A 22511-nucleotide genomic window follows, 5' to 3' on the forward strand; every position below is an offset into this window, starting at 1 on the left:
ATCCCATTATATGAAGAAAGAGACTTAGAATGAAACCTTATGGCAAACTTAGCTACTGCTGTAGTATGCATGACAAGAGTGACTATCCCCATGTAAATGAATGAACTTTTTATGTTTTTCTTTTCTTTTCTTTTTTTAAATTACATGAAGAGAATTGGAAAAGGAAAACAGGACACTTTGTAATTTTCCAGATTACTAGCATTGTTCGATAGGTTTGATTTGAGAAAGCTTCTATAAGCTGAAGCGTGAAAAGTTGGAGTAAGTTTCAGTTTGTATATGCGTATAAAAATGTGTGCTTATTTAGAAACACAGCTGGAGTGCAGAGACTTTCTTTCCATAAACATACAGACTTTGTTTCTTTCAAACTTATAGGAAAATAGTCTCTTGAAGATAAAAATTTACATTCCAGGCTTTAGGCCAGAATAAATTTTATGACATACAAGTTATATAGTCTCAAGAAAATAGTGTTTTATAATGAAAATGCTGACGGACCCTCAACCCTACCATGGAAGGGTGCAGCTATCATAAATAGGATGGTATATATTGCTACTAAATAGAAAGTTTGCTTTTTAAAGAGATGCAGTAGACTCAACATCTAGTCAATTTTAAAAAAATGAATTAATGGAGTTTGTCTTCTGTTGTTATAATCCCAGATGATACTGAAGTGTAATAGTAGTGTGGGGGGGAAATTATAAGAGTGATTTGAATTTGTTTGAAATATTAATGCTAAACTTAAGTCTGTGTTCAATCTTCTTTTGTGGCACTATGTTTTCTATACCACTGTTTCCTTCTTCTGGAAATGTATCATGTTCATCAGTAGGTTCTCTCTTAATCTAGTTTGTAGCATTCCAGGCTATAATATAGTGTCCCAATATGTGTAGCATATGTTTTTGCTACCTTTCTGTCATCATGTAAAATGACTTATAAACTGAGACGAATAACATGTTTATGTCTCCTATTACATCTCTCAAAATGTTTTCCCTTCCAAAGTTCATTTGCCAATATTTAGGTAGCATCAGGTTTTTTTTAACAGCCAAGGAGAGTGAAAACCCCTAAAAGCTCACTTTTCAAATGAAAAGCATGATGACTGTGCAGCTAACACAATAGTTTTAATATAGCTGTTGAACCCAAGTTGCTCAATATTCTAACATCTACAACAACAAACTGAAATTCCTACTCTCCTTTCTCTGATGCATATTTTTTCTTTTTAGAACAACCATCTCAACCAGAAATCATACATCCAGCGAACTTCCTAGAAACAGGGAAACTTAAAATGGTAAGAACATTTTTCTTAAACTCATGCTCCTGGAAGTGAGCTCGAAGCTGTTCCACTAGCAAGATGGGATATTGTATGAGTGCCTGTGCACGCACATATGCATTCTGAGGTAGGAATATTCAGGAATCAAGTCACATCTATACTTACCTGCAGATCAATGCTCTGGAGGTTGATCTTCTGGTGTTTGATTTAGCAGGTCTAGTAAGGGCTCTCTAAATCGAATGCAGAAGACTCCCCCATTGGTGCTAGTACTCCTCCTTGTGAGGAATAAGGGAAGTTGATGGGAGCATTTCTCCTGTTGACCTCCTGCTGTGGGGATGGCACCAAAGTTTGAATCAAGGTATGTCAACTCCAGCTACACGATTAACATAACTAGAGTTGCATATATCTTAATTCAAACATAGCCCCTAGTGTAGACCCAGCCTGATTACAGAAGTACTGAAACCAGTTTTCAGCCGAAACAGGAATAACAGCAGCTTACTAGAAAGTTACAACTAGCCATGCACGTATCCAGAAGAATATGTCCAACTCTATTCTGCCCTCAGCCCCAAGAAATACCTAAGCATCACTTATGTAATGTATCCTTTTATTAAAAAAAAATCAAAGTTTTGGATTAAGTGTTTGTACTGTCCTAAGACTTTAACTAATCATGTAACCAAGACTAACCCTGAAAGCATAAATGAACGAGTAATTCTACCAGAATGTCAGAGGACAAAATGTTTCATAATTTTTATCTGTTCTGCAGCTTGGAGAATGTATTGCAAGAGAGAGTTATCCAGAAGGCAACATTACATGGTACAAAAATGGAAATATTTTGCAGCCCATTGAAGGAGGTATGTTTCGGTAATGGACAATGGAACCTGATCTTATAACAATCTGCACATGCCAGTAACTTCACTTGTATGAGTAATCCTATTTAAATCTATTGGGCTATTCCATGGATTAAAGCTTCTCACAATTAATATGTAATATTATACAATTTTCAAAATGTTAGCTGTATCTTTCTGAGTTGAGAGGCTTCTTTTTAAGTAATTAGAAAATTAATTAACATTTGAGGATTTGTTTAGACTTTTTTAAATGCTTACAGGATTTTAGGAGAGCCGTGTCTGAGCATGAGTCATTATTGGGGTGTTTTTATTTTGAGGGCCAAAGTACTAGGACCAGAAGGTGCAGTCTGTTCTGGTGAATTTTGTTTTATTATAGTGCTTGTTTTAAAATTCATGTAATGTGCTTGGATGCTGAGCAAAACGTGCATAAAAATCATTAATATACAAAATAAGAAATCCAAAATTAGGAAAGGCTGAATATACACTAAGAATGACACAAACAATATCTTCTTTTCAGTTGTAGTCATGAGCTTACAAAAGACCGTGGACAAATCAAATGGACTCTTCACCACAACATCATCTCTCCAGTACATGCCAACAAAGAAAGATGCAAATGCACAGTTTGCCTGTAGTGTGACATATTATGGGCCATCAGGACAGGACACAATACCATCTCAACCAGTGATCTTTGATGTTCGCTGTAAGTTATTTAAAAACTGGATAGCAGATCATAAGTGTGATCTTTGTGTGTGGGTGGGGAGAACCGAAGTCCGTCAGCAAAATTACAAAGACATGGACTTTCTTTGATAGCAAAACACCTTGCTAAAATTGAGAGATGAAATCAGAAGGATGATGCTGTTTTTGATAATAGGTTTACTACTTTCCAAATGTTTATTTGAATGAAAATAATTAAGTCAAGCGTACACTGTATCCATTTCAGTATTAGAGATTTTGTTACTTTCCCCCCCTGGCATTAGAATTCTGAATATTAAGATTGTTCTTATAGGAGCGGAAGTGTAGCAGCTAACAGAATCTTATGATGAAATGGTAATTTCAAATCCTAGTAACAAATGATTACTACACAAACTGAATTAGAAATATTCATAGTAGTTGATTGGAGTTCAAAGAATGTAAAGATTGTCCTCACATCTCTCTCTGCCCAGTGAAATATGCAATTATTATAAACTAGTATATATCATAATTAGTATACTAAGGTACCCAAATATTTAGAGTGCAGCTTGGACCTCCCTGGCATGGTGCCCTGAGGACCTGAGTGGGACAAAACCAGGGAGTTTTCCAGACTAGGGAAGGTCAAGGATCGCCCCCAGCATCAGCCCAGCTCCTAGGTTCCAGCCTTCGCCACTGACCTCTGATCCTGGACAGGGATGAGCTCTCTGCTGCTGGCCTACACTGCGCTCCCAGCTACTGCCCCACTGGCTAGTGCTGTGCTTCTGACTGGCTACTCCCACTGCCAGCTGGGGCTCTCTGGTCCAGCAATATCCATGGTTCCCTTGCCGGATCAGAGAGTAACAGATTTTAGAGTTTCAACCTGTACTTCTGGAGCACAAAAATGTCATATGTATAAACAAGCAGTGTGACTATCCCTCTGCTTAAAATGTCATTGCTTTTCTATCTATAAGTTAGGTAGCTAATATCCAACTCATCTAAGTACAAAATACACTTGAATACAGTATAACCTTCATTGAGCAAAAAGAGCGGACATTTGACCAGGAAGTAGTGAGGAAAATGGTGGCAGCTGTAGAGAACATGGAAAGGTATGTCAAGGAAATGAAGAAAGATGCTTCTTGAATGTAGAAGATACCGGGGTTGTATAGAGAACTGAGGAGAAAAGAACACTGAAGGAAATGTTATGTATATTCCGAAAGTGATAGCTCAAGTGCTAAAGAAAACTCTTCTAATTTGAGACTGCTTCTTCTGTCCAGGCATCTGTCTGGTTTTTTTTGTGTTACCAACTATGTAAGTTTGTGTTACAGTGCACTTGTATTATTTTGGTGAGTTACAATAATTGCCACTGAGATCAAGTGGTCACTGACACCAGTTAAAATACATGTATATGTCACCTAATTGACTACAATTCTCCGGGCACTGGATAATTTAGTATATTGAAGCTCTTTGCTACCCCTACAGAAAAAAAATTGTTTTCCTTCTAATCTGTCTTGTGAAGATGTTAGAACAAAGAAAAGATGAAATGCAAAACTGATTAAGTTCAGTTGCTTGGCCTGCAACAAATAGGGATTCCCATTTCAAGCTGGGTACACCAGCCTTGCACAGCTGACATTTCTGGAGCATATTAAAACCATTATAAATATGAAAAATGTACATAGCAACTTAACTCTGTGCCAACTTTAGGGCCCCAAAATTCAGCATGCTAAAAACTCACAATTTTGCTGAAGCCCATGGAACTGAGCTGCCCAGCACCTTCCAGGATCAAAGCATTGGCCACGCCCTGAGAGGTCAGTACTGGGCATGAGAGCTTTTTCACCTGGAGCAGCAGCAATGCACACCTGCTCTCTGCAGTCATAAGAATGGCCATTCTGGGTCAGACAAATGGTCAGTCTAGCTCCCTTACCTTTGTCTTCCATCAGTGGTTAATGCCAGGTGCTTCAGAAGGAATGAACAAATAGGCAATTATTGAGTGATCCATACCTTGTTGTCCACTCCCAGATTCTGGCAAACAGGCTAGGGACATTCAGAGCATGATGTTGGATCGCTGCCCATCCTGGTGAAAAGCCATTGATGAACCTGTCCTTCAGGAAAATGCCTGCTTTTTTGAATCCTCTTATAGTTTTGCTTCACAACCATCTCCTGGAAAAGAGTTCCACAGGTTGACTGTGTGTTTGTGAAGAACTACTTCTGTGCTGCTTATTATTTTCATTTCTAGACTTCTGGTGTTGAGAAGGAGCAAGTAGCATTTCCTTATTCACTTGCTCTACATCAGTCAAGATTCCATAGACCTCTATCGTATCCCTCTTCCCCTTAGTTGACTCCCTTTCTTCTAAGATGAAAAGTCCCAGTCTTTTTAATTTCTCGTCATATGACATCTGTTCCATACCCATAATCATTTTTGTCCTTTTCTGAATCTTTTCCAGTTTCAATATATATATTTTTGAAATGGTTTGACCAGGTCTGCATGAGAGTATACCACGGATTAATACAGAGGCAATATGATATCTTCTGATTATCTGTCCCTTTCCTAAATGATTCCTAACAATCTGTTAGCAAAGAGATAGATATTGTCAGGGGCAATGATTCACTGTCCTAAGAAAAGGAAAGCCCCAAACTCAGGCAACCATATATGGCTTACTTTTTTGGCTAGCTTCTATTCTCTTCTGAGACAGTCTGTGGAGAGATTTGTAATGGGGACCCAGTTTTTGCCTTCCATTCATGATACATCATTAACATTAAGGTAATGCACTGGAGTTATTCCTGATTTAAGTAAGAGATTCAGGTGCCTTTTTTCCACTGACTGACACTTTCAAACCAACCAGGGAAAATGGGAAGAAAGTCATTGGGAATATCAGATTCTTAAAACATCCCTATCCCACAAGCATTCTCTCCATACCTATAAAATTGACTTTACTTTCTAGTCTCTAAAGAATAGGTACCTAAACTCATTCTCTCTTGTACCGCCCTCTCCTACAAGACTCAGGAATTGCTACAATCCCCAGATAGCAGTATTTCTCACTGCCCTCCACAGCATCACTACAGAATCGAGGATGCAGTGAGGTCTGCTTGAAAGGACATGGGATAGTGAGATAATTTGCATGAATCTTCGGTCTACTCAGATTATTTCATAGCTACTGCTCTTTAGGCAGTACTACTGTCCTCATCACCATGACCGCCTATACATACCTGCCCAGCCTATTCACCATGGGTTTCATTTGTACAGACTTCTGAAATTTACGTACATCAGACAGTCACAGGCATAGCCCAATGCGAAGAAAAGAATCCTGTTCCGAACAGCATTATTGTCTGCACAAAAGGAATGCTGGGTACTTTACATAGAAGAGTAAAAGAGTCTGGCTAGCAAGCATATTATATGCTGTTCTACCAGCAGGCAATTTAAAATAACTTCTTCATGCGCCTCTCTCTCATTTCCTTGAGAGATGTTGAGTATTGCTTCACTGCTAATTAGCTAACAATAGGAACTGGGCATACCCTTGATTAATGAAGAGGAGTACATGGCACGAAGCAGTTTCAGCCTCAGACTGAAGCATTACCAATTTCCTTCTAAAAATACTTTAATTCATTTAACATCACTTCAGTCCCTTGCTCTTTTGAAATGCATCCTGAAATTGAGATCTTCATAATATCATTTGAATAGATGGCCAGTGTTGCTTTGAACAGATTCCTCCACTGATGTTAGATGAAGTTGTTGATGGTGAGATCCAAGTGGTGTGTTTTGGGGGGAGAGTTGGAGAGGGGTTTCTGAATGTGTCATTTTTCTTAATTTGTTTCTACCACATCATTAATTTTTTCTTTAGTTGAATTTAGTGCAGATTTTTTAAAAAGGACAGATTAGTGCTCTGAGAAATGGAAGTCTATTGACCTAGTCATTTGCATTCAGATGCTTCACCACACTGTATCATTCCTTCAGTGTGTAAAAGGCAACTACTTATACATTAACAAAATACCAGCTGTTCAGTTTAAAATCAGTGATGAAGCCCACTCATCAACAGATGCAGGTTCTTCTGAATAATCAGGCAGTCATTTTTTAACTGAACCCTATCTATTTGGGGATAAAGCTGGAGCACTCTGTCCTTCCAGTAACACATGCAGAAGACATTGCAAAAATCCACTCATCCTTAGGCTTTTCAGCAGCTCGTGGGCTACCAGTCTGCAACCTGTCAGATATTTACCAATGTCCTAATTATTGCACTTGCTGAATACTGTGCAGCAGCAAGGGGTCATAGTCAGATGCAGCACGTTGGACTAAATGATCTTCTCTGCTCTTCATATTTTCCATAATGCAGCCTGCACAACTCAAGGCTCCAACTTTCTAGTGCTGGCTGGCATTGCTCCACCAGTGATGAGTCATGAAAATAGGGCCATGGTAGCATTACTGCATGCAGCTAACCACCAGGGCTCCTTAATTCACCTTGTCATTTAACTTGAGTCTTCAGTGTTGGGGCTTCTTGAGCTCTCCATCCTGCCCCTGTAGACCACTAGCCCAAACGGCCATCTGCCTATACTCTGTCTGCTTTCCTATCTTGATGGAGGGATGGATGTTCTCTGTCTCTAGATGATGATGATGATGATTGATGATGATGATGATGCCATGACAGAGTAGCTACATCACTCACTTAACATCGCTTAGAAGTTGAATGCCAGAAGAAGTATCCCACTCCCAACTCAACTCCAAAACAAAAATACATTCAATGTTGTCCAAGCCCCTCTTCCCCCGCAACGTCGATCTTCCTCGGAGTGAAGAGGTGGCCTGAGTTAACAGCATGAAGTCACTGTTCATGTAGATAAAATTTTAAAATTTATCACCACCAAGGCTACCATGTGATTTGGTATTCAGAGCAAGCTAACCATTTTTACCAGCTAGAAAGTAGCACAACTGCCTGAATGCTGATCAAAGATTGAGTAGCATGGGTCCTAATAGAGTCATGGTGAAGGCCTTTGAGAACTGCTGGGATAGGGTATGGCAGATCTCTAACTGTGGGTCAGAACCCCAGTGTGGGTTGGGACCCCATTTAATGGGGTGACTAAGGTTGGTGGTGGTCTTGCTGGGACTTGAGCCTGAAGTGGAAGCTGGAGGATTTTCTCTTGGGTAAGGGGGCTCACACTTGGACTTTGGCCAATGTTCCATCTATTCTTTTCCATCCATGTGCAGAATAAATTGTATGTGCACCGAGGCAATGCCTAGCTGTGAGCGCTCTGCTAATCAGCGAAGCAACATTGTAATCTCTCCATAGTGGTTGCAAAGGATCCAGCTTACAGGGAACACTTGGTTCTGTCCTGAGTTTGGGGGCACAGGTTACAAGATCCCACCTGGTGCCTCCAAGGGGTGGCAAGGCTTGGGCAGGCCCAAGTTTCAGGACCCCTTCCTGGGGTCATAAGTTCTGTTCTCAGAAGGGGGTCGCGATGCAGTAAAATTTGAGAATCCCTGCTCTAAACTAATGCAAGAGAGGCACATGACTAGGGCATATTACTTAAAGTAATAGAAATGGTTACCTATCCATTATTTTCTCTTTAATCTGTTCCGTTCCACTCAACTTCTGAGAAGTATATTTAGCATTCTTCATTGGAGGAGTAACATCTATTAGAGAATACACTTAACCAAAAAAAGAGTAATGATAAGATTTAAAAAACCCCACAATAAAATGTTATAGCTCAACCCTATTGAACATGACAGAAATATATTACATTTACAGCTCCGTGGTCTGTGTTGAGTCTTAAGTTCACCAAATTCGTCTTTCTGAAAGCTACTGTACTGATCAGCATACTGAGGAGCCTCGCTATAGTTGCTCAGCCAATATTTGTTTGTGTGTATAATACAAGTTACTATTATCCAGTTAGTGCAGGGGGCTGATAGCTTTAGTTCTTTTTGTGCCTGCTGAAGTCCCTTCAAACAGTAAGCTGCATACAATGCCATTAAAAGTCTCTCATAATGAAATCATGAGATTTCCTCTACTGTGAAATTGTTCATAGTGGTCTTTTTTACATGAAATAATTATGGTCACTGCTGCTTCAGTTATAGTCATTTTGCTTAAAGAAAAAATTGATTTTTATATTTGGGTTTCTATGTAGTTTACTCTAAGAGGATTACTCAGAATGAACAAGTACCTATTAACTTTAATCTTTCTATTAAAAAAAATGATGCAGTTTCCCTTACCTTCTTTAGGAGAAAATTTGTTTTTACGTTGGACTTTTAACTTGTATGCATACTTATCTTGGTATTTGACAAAATCTCTTACTCTTCATTATTTTCACAGATCCTACAGAGAAGGTGACAATTAAAGTGCTGTCCCAAAGAAATACCATTAAAGAAGGTGATAACATTACACTAAAGTGCTCAGGAAATGGTAACCCCCCTCCGCAAGAGTTTTTGTTTTATATTCCGGTAAGTATTACCTTACTACAATACTCGGTACTGTTTCTTTCTATTTGACACCAGACGCATCCACCCTGAACCACGTATCATTGCACCAAAACCCCTTCTGCTTTCTCCCCACTGCTAGTCAGCTGCCCCATGGAGGCACTCACTGCAGCTCCCTGTCTTTGTAGCAGATGATGAGCCACTGCTGAGCAAGTCCAGTAAGCTGAGTAGAGGGGACATGGAATGCTGGAAATGGGGCAAGGCCAGGCACACCCTTGCGGACAGCCCGGGTGCAAGAATTGGACCCGTGGCAGTGGCAAGGAAGAGCTGTGTTGGTTCACCTTGCTGTGCTGTGCACGTTTGGCCACTTGTTCCCTGCATTGTGATGGAGGGAGGGTCATGCCAGTGCCAAATGTGAGTCAGTACGGGGTGGCCAGTGCTGCTGCTCCTGCACTACTACCTAAATTGTTCCAGCTGGAGCTCAGGTTTCCCCTCCCCTCAACAAATTATGCCCTAGGCATGTATGTAGATTGGATATACCTTAATCCAGCCTTGCCCATGGTAGGCACCCTACATATGAATGTGGGTGCTGATGTTCAATGCTAGTTTATCTCTGGACTGAAGTTATAAATGCCTGTATAACCAATGAAGGCATATGGTGCTATTAAAGTGAAAAGCTAACCTTGGCAAATTCAGCAAACGTGCTGAGAGGATGCTAGGCTGGAGCTTGCAGAAAATCTGTCAAACCTAGAAGACTTTGTCTTCCCTACTCGCGGATTAACAGCCTTTTTACACAAAATATGCTGCAGTGGTGTTTGTAGAAATGCAATGGTGAAAAAATACCAGAGAAAAACAGTTTTAAATGCTTTCAAATCAGAACAGAGTAATGCCACCAGAAAAATCAAATTAACATAGCAATTAAGGTGGCAAAATCCTATCTAAGATTTAGACCATTTTCTATAAAGTATATTGTGCAATTCCTCCAGTGACAGTCTTCAGAGGAACAATAGAATTACATGGTGAAAAACAGAAATACAATTTATTATTAGATTCTTTTAGTAAGTTGGGAAACAAGATTTTTTTAAAATTTACTAAGTATTAAAGGGACAAACATTCTTTTTGCATGAGTTTAAATTGTTTGAGATATTACACCTTCTGCTTCTTGTGGGGCCATAGTTGCATCTTTCTGTATTTATTTTGTCTTTACTCTGTTGCTGTGTGAAATACCAACACAAATAAGGACTGATGGACAATACAAGGGAAACAGTAGAACAAACCATACTTGCTGACAAATGTGCAAAGTAAAAACTGAAAAATTTGTAATACCATTTATATTACAGTTACAATAATCTTGAAATCATAGGTGAAATATTTTCAGACCAAAATGTGATTAGCTGTAGACTGATTTTTGTTTCCTCCTTCCTTTTTCTGGCTCTCTTCTTAGATATGTATGTTCTGCTCCCAGTACACCACCCTTGAGAACAGATTCACCTTCAGGACAGGAAGACTGTGTGCTTCCATGTGCTCCCAAACTATCAGTTGCTTAGTTTAATAAGGACTCCTCTTCCTTTTGCGACTTTCCTTGCTGCAGAAGTGTGAGGGAAGGTCTGACAACACAATGAACCTCCTTTTAAACTACTCAAATCAGCAGTTGTGGGGGAAGGGAAGGATGTTGGAAGGAGGGAAGACCATCATTACACCAGAGTTCCACCTGTGCTGTGACTCTCATGGTTCAGCTAAGGACCCCCTTTGCATGGACTTCAGCCTCCTAATTATATCTAAAGTGTTCTGTTTCTTGAGGGGAGCTAGAGTTAGTGCCATTTGCTTAGGCTGACTGCATCATGGACCTAACTGTGATACCCTTTGGTAATTTCCTTGATATTTGTAGCATTTTGGATATGATAATTGTTCTCCACCATAGTTTCTCTTTGCAATGTTTGTTATACATTTTATTCTCTGTCTGTCTGTCCTCTTCCCTTCCAGTCTTGCTGTTAAAGGCCTTAGATTATGAATTTTTCAATAATTTCTTAAAATCATCATTTCAGTGGAAAGTTCAAAGTAAAACATTTTTGTTAACATGGGAGTAACATTTCAGCAGTGCAAGGCCTGCAGTCAATCATGCAGCAAAATTGAAGCCTTGCTCTAACACAGAGGTAGTTGGATTTCATTGATGCTGAATATATAGGGAACGTGAAGCACTTCATGAGGAAAGTTGCCTTATAAAATACTAGGGGGCTGCGCCCTCTGCTCGCTACGCTCACCTGTCTCCTTCTCTCTGGCTGCTTTTGCTTCGCTGAGGGAGCCTGTTGGTGCTGATGATGTGGTGGTGTCATTCTGTCATCCGGCAGGAACAACTTTTTTTATAGAGAGAGATTATTCAAAAAATATGACACTTACATTTTTAGCAGCTCACTGTAACTTTCAAGTGTTCTACTTCTATCCACAGGGAGAACTGGAAGCTATAAGGGGCTCAGAAACTTACGTGATGACAGACGTGAGACGAAATGCAACAGGCCAATACAAATGCTCTCTGATGGACAGAAGCATGGAGGACTCAACGTCCATCACCGTTCATTGTAAGTCATTTGTATTTTTCATTTCCAGAAACAATTCAGAGTCCTTATGTCTGGGTCAGTCTTGTGACAGTATTGCCCTCTTTTTAAGATGCCACCTGATGTGCAAGGATACTACTGAGCCTGTCTCTTCTGCCAGCCTGGGCACCCTTTTACCCTGTCTTGCTAAGTCAGGCTGTTGAGCTTCCTCTAGGGCACACAGGTAGGGCCACAACCAAGTACAGAATGACAGACGCTGAGCTCAGCTTTGGGAAGACTCAGCTGAAGGGACTTGCCCCAGTACTCAGATGCACACCTCACTTGGAGTTTGCAGACCCACAGGTATATTATGAAATCTGCCCTTTTCCTCAGTGTGGAGGAAGGTATGCACAGATTCCCCCTCCGCCCCCATTTATGAATGGCACAAATTGGGTTATATTATAAACAAGAAATAAGTTGGTTATGTACAAAAGGTGAATTTTAAGTGAATATACAGGATAGCAACAGAATGAAGCAGATTAAGCACATAAAAGAAAACACGCAAACTAGCTTGATTCATCAGTGAAATTGGTTGCAAACAGTAACTTCTCTCCCTAAATGTTGCCATGGGCAGATTACAGGGAGGCTTGGAAGACAACTCCACTGGCTTGCAGCTTGAGACTTCAAATATTATTCACAAACTAGATGCCATTCCAGCTTGGTATCTACTATACCGCCTCTCCTCCCCCAGACAGTGCTTGCTTCCAGGTGTTTCAGTGTCTTTTGAGGGAGTGGGGGAAGCAGAGAGAACCTGGACAATGTTGCTCCCCTGCCTTATAAAACTCTTGTGTAAGGTGGGAGTCCTTTGTCTTCCATGCCAAAAGGGGAGGAGGATCCACTATCAGGTGACATGGATCCATGTCTCTGCAGGGCTGTGGCAGCCATTACTTGCAGGGTGACTAGAGCATTCATAGAAAAGACTAAGTTCCGTTTTGAGTGATTGCTCGTGTCCATTCAACACAGGCGTGTGTGCTCGCCACATGCACCAGTACCAGAAGATCTTCCCTTAACAGGGAGCCAGCTGAGGCACCCCCTGGAGTGGTATGTACATGCCACACTATGTAAGTCACCTCCAGCCCCCTCCACCCTCAGTTCTTTCTTGCTACCAGTGCTGGTACAGCGGAACCTGCTAGTCCCAGTGTTAGCTGTTGCACATTTCCTCTGTTTTCCCTGTAAATAGTTCTGTTGTTAGTTACTGTCCTGAGAAGTTAGGTCCCATAGGGACTTAGTCTTGGGCTGGAGCATGCCCCGTTCCCCAGGCATCAAGTTGTCGCAGTTGCAATCGGCCCATGCCAGTGAGCGACCCCCTCTGTGACTTGTTGCTGCCCTGAGGAGAGGGCCATATAAGTGATAAGGGCTGCACTTGCATGTTCTTCAAGCCTTGTACTGAAAAGGCACCCCATAAGCTTAGTCAAGGCAAGGGCAAGTCTTCAGAATCTAATGAGGATAGGCCCAGATCATTGACACTAGTGGCCTCTCCTGCAGTGGCCCAACAAAATTCTAATGCCCATCAGCTCAAGAGTCCCCTCCCCCCCCTCAGGCCTGGTTTCTGAGTGGAGTGGAGCAGCTTCAGATGCCGTCAAACCCTGAGGCCTTATATATGGCCCAGGACATCTTGTCGATGCCGGTACCGCCCACCACAGTAGTTGCAGGACCAAGACACACAGAGAAGCTGCACATGCTGCCCCTCTGGTCTCTGCAGCCCCAGTGTTCTTGATCCAGTGGGACCTCTAAGGCCCCATCCATGCAGGGTGAGGCTCATAGCCTGGCTCAGTCCCTGGTGGGCACGAGGACCACAGAAGGCACAAAGCATGACTCCCTGGGGTTTTGGCGCAGATTACTGGAGAGACACGCATCCCAGAACGAACACTATGCTTGAGACTATTATTTGCCAAGGTCCGAGTGCTGTTCAAGGGACAGATCTCTGACATGGCACCATTCACTGCTCCCTAGTTCGTATTTCTCCGCAGTGTGTCCCTGAGGCACGCAGGGGCTGGTGGTCCCACTTCACATTGCGACACCATACTTTGGCTGATCGTCACCAGACCCACATCAGCTCTCAAGTGAATCAGGACAAAGATACTCACTGTCACTTGCACTGCTGATCCTGGAAGGTCTGGCAGTCACTGGGGGACCGCTCACAGTGCTCCTCTGCATCCTGTGACTAGAGGGTGGCTTCCCTCCTGTACCAGCCCCCATTCCTGGTCTCCTGCTACCACGTAATCTGCCGAGCTGGCCTCAGACCAACCCTCCTTGCCTCTTCTGCAAGGTTCTCCTCTGACGCCTCCAATACCACAGGCAGGACTCCAGCTGGCACAGTGGTTGCAGGCTTGACCACCACAGTGGTGGCTCTGGAACCTGTGTGGATTCTCTGTGCTGTCCCAGGTACCACACTCTGTAGTCAGTACTCCAAAAGCACTGCTGGCAGCCTCAGCTCCTGGCACCAGAGGACTCATAGGCTCTCACCTTGTAGAGGTGCAAGGAGCCCGAGTCCAGGCACCGTCCTCCCCGGACCATGAGACAGTTCCCCTGATGCAAGCTTCCACCATGAGGCCATTGTACTGATCACTACAGCCAGGGTCGGCCTTCAGTTACTTGGACACGTAGCATCATCCACTTATGCCAGACATGCGAGACTCAGAATGTGGCCCCTCCAGCAATGGCTGGCATCAGTGAATGCCCGCCCTTTCCAGACCTCCCTGGGACTGGGCAGTGATGGTCCCGGCCCTAGTCCTCAACTCCATAGCTTGGTGGTGTGGACAGTTCCTGAAAATGCAATGGTAGGAGTTCCATTCAGGGCCTTTCCCCACTTCCTTAAGCTGATATTGGATGCATCAGACCTGGGCTGGGGTGCCCACCTGGGCAATCCATGGATTCAGGGTGTGGGGACCCCACAGGAGGTGCCCTGCCACCTAAGCATCAAAGAACTACGGTGGTTTGCAGAGCGCACGAGGTCTTCCTCCCTCACTTGAAGGGAAGGGTTGTTTGGGTCTTCATGGACAACATGGCCATGATGTTCTACCGTTGGCTGTCTGGGAGCAGCCCGGTCCAGCATGGTCTTCCAGGAGGTGATCCACCTCGGGGACTTCTGCATGCTGCGTGCAATTCACCTGGAGGCCCGTCATCTATCCGGCATCAGCAACCTCCTCACCAATCAGCTGAGCATGGAGTTCTTTCACCACGAGTGGTCCCTTCACAGGCAAGCCGCTGTCATGCTCTTCTAGAAGTGGGACACTCCCCTGGTGGACCTCTTCACCACAGAGAACACCACAAAGTGTCGCAGCTTCTGTTCCAGACATCAGGCAGACAAGGGGTCCCTGAGAGATGTCTTCCCTCATCCAGTGGTCGGGCACCCTGTCTTACGTGTCTTCCACCGATTCCACTCATCCCCAAACTCCAAAGGAAGGTTAAGCAGGACAGAACCAGTGTCATTCTCGTTGTGCCGGCGTGAACTCCCCAGCATTGGTATGCCACATTGCTGAAACTTGTGGTGTGCTCCGTGACCTCTGCTGCTGCACCCAGACCTGCTCTCTCAGCACCATAGACACCGTCTCTACCCGGACATGTCGTCACTTCACCTCATAGCATGGCTGCTCCAGAGCTGACGGTGGAAGAGCTCTTGTGCTCAGATGCAGAGCAGCAAGTCCTGCTGGGAAGTCATAAGCAGTCCCCCAGACACACTTAACGGGCCAATAGGACTGGGTTCATGATATGGGCTCATGAACAGCATGGTCTTTCTCCTACCAGAGCGCCTCCCATCCAGGTTCTCTCTTCTTGAAGGAGGAGGGGCTTGGCACACTCATCAATCCAAGTGCACCTGGCAGCAATTTTGACTTTTCACCCACCAATGCAGGCCTATCGGTGTTTTCCTATTATACAATGGAGAAGTTCCTCCAGGGCATTGAGAGGATCTTATTGCGATGGGACCTTAACCTGTTTTTCTCTAGGCTAACCGGGCCACCCTTTGAGCTGATGGCCATGTGTTTTCTTCTGCACCCATCCTAGAAGGTGGCCTTCCTCATGGCCATTATGTTGGCAAGGAGGGTCTCTGAGTTAGTGATGTTAAAAGTGGTTTAATAAGGTAACTGCTACAAATGTTAGCAGTTACACACATTGCTGGCTCTGCTGTATAAAGTTGAAATAAATTTCATACCGTAGCGGGAGCTGGGCCCATGGATACTGCTGGCTTGGCTCACGGGGGCAGAGTTCAATGATAATATTAATCGATAAGCTAATGCTTATTAGTTAAACACTAACATCCCTGGTCTGAATTGAGGGCCTTCATGTCAGAGCGCCCCATGTAGTTGTCTTTTAAGACAAGGTGCAATTGCGTCCCCACCCTGCTTTTCTGCTTGATGTGGTCTCTGCTTTCCATATGGGCCAGGATATTTTCCTGGCGGTCTTTTGCCCCAAACTTCATGCATCCATTGGGGAATGTTGGCCCTGTGCCTTGGATATTTGCAAGGCCCTTGCGTTTTACAGTGACTCTTTGTCATTTAGACTGAAAGAATGAATGGGGCTCCCATTATCCACGATCAGAGAGAGAGAGAAAACTGAGCATGGAATAATTGCAAACAGTATTTGATCCTTTGTCTTTTTTTCTAAGTGCATTTTTATTAACTTGACACCATTTAACACTACTGTAATGCAGAGGATTGAAACACACTTGCATACTGTGCTGACACAAACATTGTATTCTTGACAAGTTGCAATGAGTGAATACTTAGTATTTTAATACACAAATTATTGTATGAAGGCACTGTCTGAGAATCTTGTAGGTGGACAACAATGGATTAACTATAAGGAGAAATTTTCATTATCAGTAAAGAAATCATTTAGTGTTTGGCTTACTACCTAAAGCGTAGGAGGGTTTATTTCCCTTAATGTATCCTTGTGGATTTTTCTTGTTATCCATATAAAATGTGTAATCATTTTTTACTCCTCTAAACTCTTGACCTTAATTCTTTGTGGCAATAAGTTCTACAGGTATTTAAAAAAAAACTAAGTATTTGTTTTAAATTATTATATTGCTTTTCAATTGCATTTACTATCTACTTGATAAAGAGGAGTACCCAGTTTACATTCTTTGCACCACTGATAATTTTGCCTTTCGTCTACCATTCCACTCCCACTCTTATGACTCTTCTCTAAACTGTCACATATTTCTCTCTCTCTCTCTCTCTCTCTCTCTCACACCCATTCTCTCTCTCTCTCACTCACACACACACACACACACACACACACACACACACACACACACTCTATTTCTATTTCTATTTCTATTTCTATTTCTATTTCTATTTCTGCTCTTATCTTCTTTCAGATAGAGTAACCAGAATTGAACACACCATTCCAGGAGATGGTCTAATATCAATTTATTATAATGGCATCACAACAATTTAATTATTATTCTCCATCCTGTTATTTATGTATCTTAATATTTTTGCCTTTTTTCTTTTTACTGCTGATGCATAGTGGGCAGAGATTTTCATTGAATTTCCTACAGGGATGCCTAGGAAATTTTCCTAAGGGATTATAGTTAATTTAGAACTCACTTATCGGTATGAGTAATTCATACTACTCTGCTAATGAACATTATTTTACATTTAAAAAGACATTCAGCATCTACCATTATGTTGCCCATTTGCTGAGCTTTGCAAGTTCCCTTTGATGTTCAAGTATTGGCTAACCTGTAAACTTCATGTCACCAGCAGATTGTCACATTCATACCCTTTTCCAGATTTTGAAATATACATCATACAGCCCTGGTGTTGGTATAACCCATTGTCAGCCTTTTACCATGGTGAAAACTACCCATTTGCTATGTGACTCTTAGTAAATTCCTGATCCGTGACATTATTTCTCATTTTGTGAACACTTAATTTCCTCAATTAAGATTTTTTTTTCCAATGGCTTTTTTTTAAAATTCCTTTATCTGCTATTTTGTTTACATCCTGAAAGAATGCTAGTGGATGGGAGACGCTATGCGGATTTTGGTTTATTGTAGTCATTAAATGTTTATCTTGGTGTGAATAATCCTGTTGTTCAGATTCATTTCCATATTCCTGATACTTAGTAAGGCTTGCTTGTCTCTCTCCTGGAATCCCCCTAGCATCATCTTTAAAGATAAGGCCATTTACTGACTTTGTGTGTCAATATATATATAGCTGATTTTAATGAGTGCATATCATTGTCAGCAGAAATCTTGGATGTATAGCATAAGGTCCTGGTCAATGGTGTCTTTTCAGTTTTTAATTTAATAATTTTGTTCCTATACCTGCTCCTTTGGTAGCCTAGTCCCAAACATTGCCTCACTCTGATGACTTGCAGATCTCCACAACCTATACTGTGGTGAGAGCTCATGTAGCTTCTCTTCCACTGCTTCATGCCTTATAATTGCTTGCTTTACCCTGGTACTTCAGCAAAGCTCCTGACTATCAGTGCTTTCAGCTTCTGAGATAATTAAATAATCTCTTGTACATTTTCATGTCATTACCTATTTAATCTTCAGTGTACATCTTTGCCCTCCTGACTTCTATCTCACTTTTTATCCTACCATGGTTTGCCTCATTCTGCAGGCTTATGAGGTGAGGCCAGGCCCACTGAATAGGGGTGGAGGAAAGAGGGTTGTAAAGGGGGCAACTGCCCTACAGCCTGGGATTCAAAAGGGCCCAGGACACTCAGCAGCTGGAGTCCCAGGTCTTTTAAATCACCACTGGAGCACTGCGTGGCATGCTCTGGGTGGCTCTGAGGGCTCAGGGAAGCAGCCACAGTCTGGGGATTGGCTTCCCCAGCCCTGCCCCACTCAACTGAGTTCTCTCCTCCTCTCCCCCCCCAACTCAGACACACACACACCTTGCCCAGGGGCCCAGTGCGGCTGTCAGCTTCCCTGAGGGAGGCTATGTTTATTTTTAAAAGAATGCGTATTTGGCTCAAATTCTTCACCCTTCCGTTTAATTATCCTTGGTTTTTTTGTTTGACATTTCTGTTTCCCCTGTTAGGTGTTCATTCCTTTCAGTGATGGTACACTTATGTAGTCTTTCTGCTGAGGTTAGAGATTTATTTCTTCACTTTTCATAGAACCATAGAACTGGAAGAGACCTCAGAAGGTCATCAAGTCCAGCCCCCTGCTCTAGGCAGGACTTTTGACTTTACAATCTTAAGACTTTTCTTGATCTTTTTCATAAGGAACAAATAATAGAAAATATTTTATTTCCATCTATGGCTCTATATATACGCAATAGGTTGGGTTTTTTTTAAAGATATCTATATTTTATTCATAATAGTGGATGCCAATAGGCTTTTTTACCTAGCAGTTTGACTGTATTAGTACCAAGAAGAAGTTGATGCTAAAGTATTCATTACCACATTGTAGCAAGAAATCCTGATTCTCCATGCAAAACCACACACACACACACACACACACACACACACACAACGTGACAAGTACATTGTGAGATCCACATAGAGCTGAATACTAACATTAAAACTCCTTAATTTTGGTTATGCACCTAGAATGTTACCCAGGAGGAGGTCAGCGTTCAGAGATTGCTCTGGTCAGAGTGCCTGAGATGAAGGCCAAGAATTTAACAAGCTCTTGCTTCCTGTGCCAGGATTTTATGTCCTGCTTCAAAGAAATAAACGTTTGAGTAGACATTGAAGAAGAATCACCCTGAGGGCAAACATTCCATAACCTCTTTACCCTACATTAGCATAGCTCAGTGAAAAGGAGGGAAAAACGTTCGGTGAGAACTAATCCTCCCTCGTCCAAGAGAGGCTGCTATCTATACAAAATGTTCTTTGTCTGAATCATTATGGAGAGAAGAGATGAACTCCTGAAATTTCTTACTGAATTATGAATTTTTTGTTTGAGTGACATGCTGTCTGGTAGAGGGAAACCAAATGATATGGGTCAGGCAGGGGTTTCTCTCTTTGTGCACGTATCTGCTGTGTGAAGTAGCAAGTGAACCAATAGAGAGAGAATTAATGTAACCACTGATTGTAGAAAGTAAGCCTATATTAGTAATAACGCTGCTATCACTAACATTTGACAAGATTCATTATTATTGCAAGATGGGCCCTGCCCTCTCTTTGATATCTGCTTCCTTTAATTATAATATTCCTAGTGAAATTGGTGAATGAGCACAGCACAAAAGTTCACTCTTCTGTTGAGTGAATTTGTTTGTTGTTGGGATCAATGAAGCACAGTCCTAAGCTCTTCAGTACTTGAGAATATACAGATAGAGAATTTCTATCTCCCTCATCATCCATTTCTAAGATGATTGTTTCTGTGATATCTGGATTTAAAATCAGGAAGGCAAAAGACGAAGCAGATAATATAGGAGGGCATCTCTTACCTTTACTAAGGTTTCTTGATTATCTGTAACGATAGGGAAATGGATAAAGAAAAAGTAAGTAACAATTTACTTAGAACTCAGTTAAAGGCTTTAACATACCACTGCCACATTCAAGCAACTAACAATCACCACCACCACAACAAAATCCAGTACATTTGATACCTCCATTTTCATTAGCAGAATTATATAGCACCACAAAACTGGGCAAAAATATTCCTCACCTTGTGACCCTTCTATCATAGAAGGAACAAAGTGAGAGTTAAGTACAAGAAAAACAAATATTTTAAAATCCCTTCTTTTCCTCTTCTGTCTAACCTGATGCTCTCTCTCCCCCCCCCCCCTCCCAGTTCTTGTTAAGAAGGTAGGATGATGATGCAGAGCTTCACAAGCCACTGGTCATTTCCTTACATGCCATATTTAGGATGACAAGGCTTTTTGGTTAGATTAGGCATTTTTCCTAACTTTGACTGACTCAGCACTGTATAAGAAGGGTGGTGGCCTCACTGAAAAGAGATGGGATAAGGGATGGGAATTAAATCATATATTTAACTGGGCAACTTTCCTATTCTCTCAAGACAGGATTCTGTATGGGGGAGAAAAAATCCATATCTGGGGTGGCCTATGAAATGTCTGAGGCCCTATAGCTCGCAATCCTGTAAGGCAAATAATGCATTGGAAAGCTAAATAGTGGTTGATGAATGTAGTGTTTTAAAAGTTGGAAGAAATCTTGACAAAAGTAATCAACAAACAGGACAGACTACCTCCCCACTTCTGTGACACAGGTCCTAACCCATCTTCCCACCCAGTTGCCAAGCTCCTTCACCCGGCCTCCCCAAACTGAGGAAGCTCTTCCACACACTTAAGAGAATGTCAGCCCTTTCTACCAATTTCAGGAATTCTATCCCTTGTCATCCTCTGTCCTGTATTCCTACAAGCATCTTGTAAAATTCTCTTCTATACCTGAAGACAAGTCCTCTAATCAGATTTCCACCGCACTCCAAAAAAAATTCTCATCGCTCTACTCCAGTATTCCCTTTGCTAAAATCTCTGTTCCCTCCCTGGACAACATCTCCAGTTTCTCCTGGATCACTTTTCCAGCTGCTCAAGATAGGCCAAAATATGCTTATTAGCTCTTCTGTGTATGTTTCACTTTGTTAGACTATAATTATAGTAATTATGCAGATAGCCTGCATTGTGGTTTTTCAGGGTCATTCTTTTTCTTACCTGACTCACCAGAAGAACTGATGTACATTTTTTTTTCCTAAGTGTTAGAAGTGAAATTAGTCCGCTGTTTTTCCTTTTTCTGTAAACTCTCGGAATGGTCCCCCCTTCTGGTATTTCTTTTAACAGTATTGTTTTTTATCGTAGATTTGGATTTGTCACTTACTCCTAGTGGAGAAGTGACTAAGCAGATTGGAGAAGCTCTCCCGGTATCATGCACCATCTCTTCCAGTAGAAATGCAACGGTGTTTTGGATGAAGGTGAGTACGAGTTTTAACAACTATTGCTTCTTTTATTGGGTTACCTATTAAGAGTTCCCACGGGGCTGGGGAAAGAAACAGAAGGGGTTTTAATGAATCTTTTTAACATTGATCATTTATAAGCAATCAGCAGCTAAAAGATCAACCTGGATATTTAATATTATAGCCTTTTGGACCAATTTGCTTACATTTTCAATGTTGACTAGTGATTTTTGGATGCCTCCATTTTTGAGTGTGCTACTTGACACTTTAAAAGCACCTGATTTTTCCAACAAACTGTGCAGCATTTTAAATGGGACTAATTTTCACTTCGTCATTGAAAATATTGAGGTCTCCGGGTATATACTAAACAATTCTAAAGATTTAGGCTATTATGGTTTTGTTGTGTTTCCCATAAACATACTAAAAGGACACGATATGTTAGGTGATGAAGGGAGGTGACTAGATATCTCAGGGCATTAGTAAGTATCTGGTCAGTGACTTGTGTTAGAAAGTGTCTATTTATCAACACTACTACCCAAACTGACAGCCTAGGGCAGAATAGATTTTAGGTACCAAACCATCATCTGATCCTCTCCTTCAAAGCTGAGAACTTTTATGGTGGGGGGTGGCATAGGTAAGCTTGCAGGCACACTGGCCATATATAAGTAGATCACTGAAGCTTGCAGACCTCTTCTTATAGCACTTTTTAGAAGTTGAGAAAAAAATTGTCCTGCTTAGCATAGCTGTTGCTAAATACATTGTCAAACAAATATCGGGTTTTAGTTGTAAGATGCAAAATAGTAGGAAGGAAGGAAAAAGCAAAGACACTGATACAAAACAGGGAACAACTAGCTGGTAATACAAGTTGAACCTCTCTAAACTGGGACTCTGGTCCAGCAATGTCCATGGTTCATCAAGACCAAGGATGTTC

At 41.8% G+C, this 22511-nt stretch overlaps 1 protein-coding gene and 1 long non-coding RNA gene across 5 annotated transcripts in view; one reads left to right on the forward strand and one right to left on the reverse strand.

Moving 5' to 3' along the window:
- Positions 1-22511, forward strand: part of ALCAM (activated leukocyte cell adhesion molecule) — a 179667-nt gene that overhangs the window by 139689 nt on the left and 17467 nt on the right. For all 4 annotated transcript variants that reach the window (XM_075907998.1, XM_075908005.1, XM_075908012.1 and 1 more), the window contains 6 exons: positions 1212-1276; positions 2022-2109; positions 2621-2803; positions 9066-9193; positions 11616-11745; positions 21486-21598. In XM_075907998.1, the coding sequence (XP_075764113.1) occupies positions 1212-1276; positions 2022-2109; positions 2621-2803; positions 9066-9193; positions 11616-11745; positions 21486-21598 (707 nt within the window). The remainder of the gene's footprint in view (positions 1-1211; positions 1277-2021; positions 2110-2620; positions 2804-9065; positions 9194-11615; positions 11746-21485; positions 21599-22511) is intronic.
- Positions 8603-22511, reverse strand: part of LOC142819646 (uncharacterized) — a 32263-nt gene continuing 18354 nt past the window's right edge. Inside the window, exons 3-6 of the long non-coding RNA XR_012897507.1 lie at positions 21342-21663; positions 20118-20140; positions 11431-11503; positions 8603-9068 (exon numbers count right to left, since the gene is read on the reverse strand). This is a non-coding gene — a long non-coding RNA (uncharacterized LOC142819646). The remainder of the gene's footprint in view (positions 9069-11430; positions 11504-20117; positions 20141-21341; positions 21664-22511) is intronic.

Source organism: Pelodiscus sinensis, chromosome 1 (genome assembly GCF_049634645.1).
Source record: "Pelodiscus sinensis isolate JC-2024 chromosome 1, ASM4963464v1, whole genome shotgun sequence".
In the NCBI taxonomy this organism is placed as follows: domain Eukaryota; kingdom Metazoa; phylum Chordata; order Testudines; family Trionychidae; genus Pelodiscus; species Pelodiscus sinensis.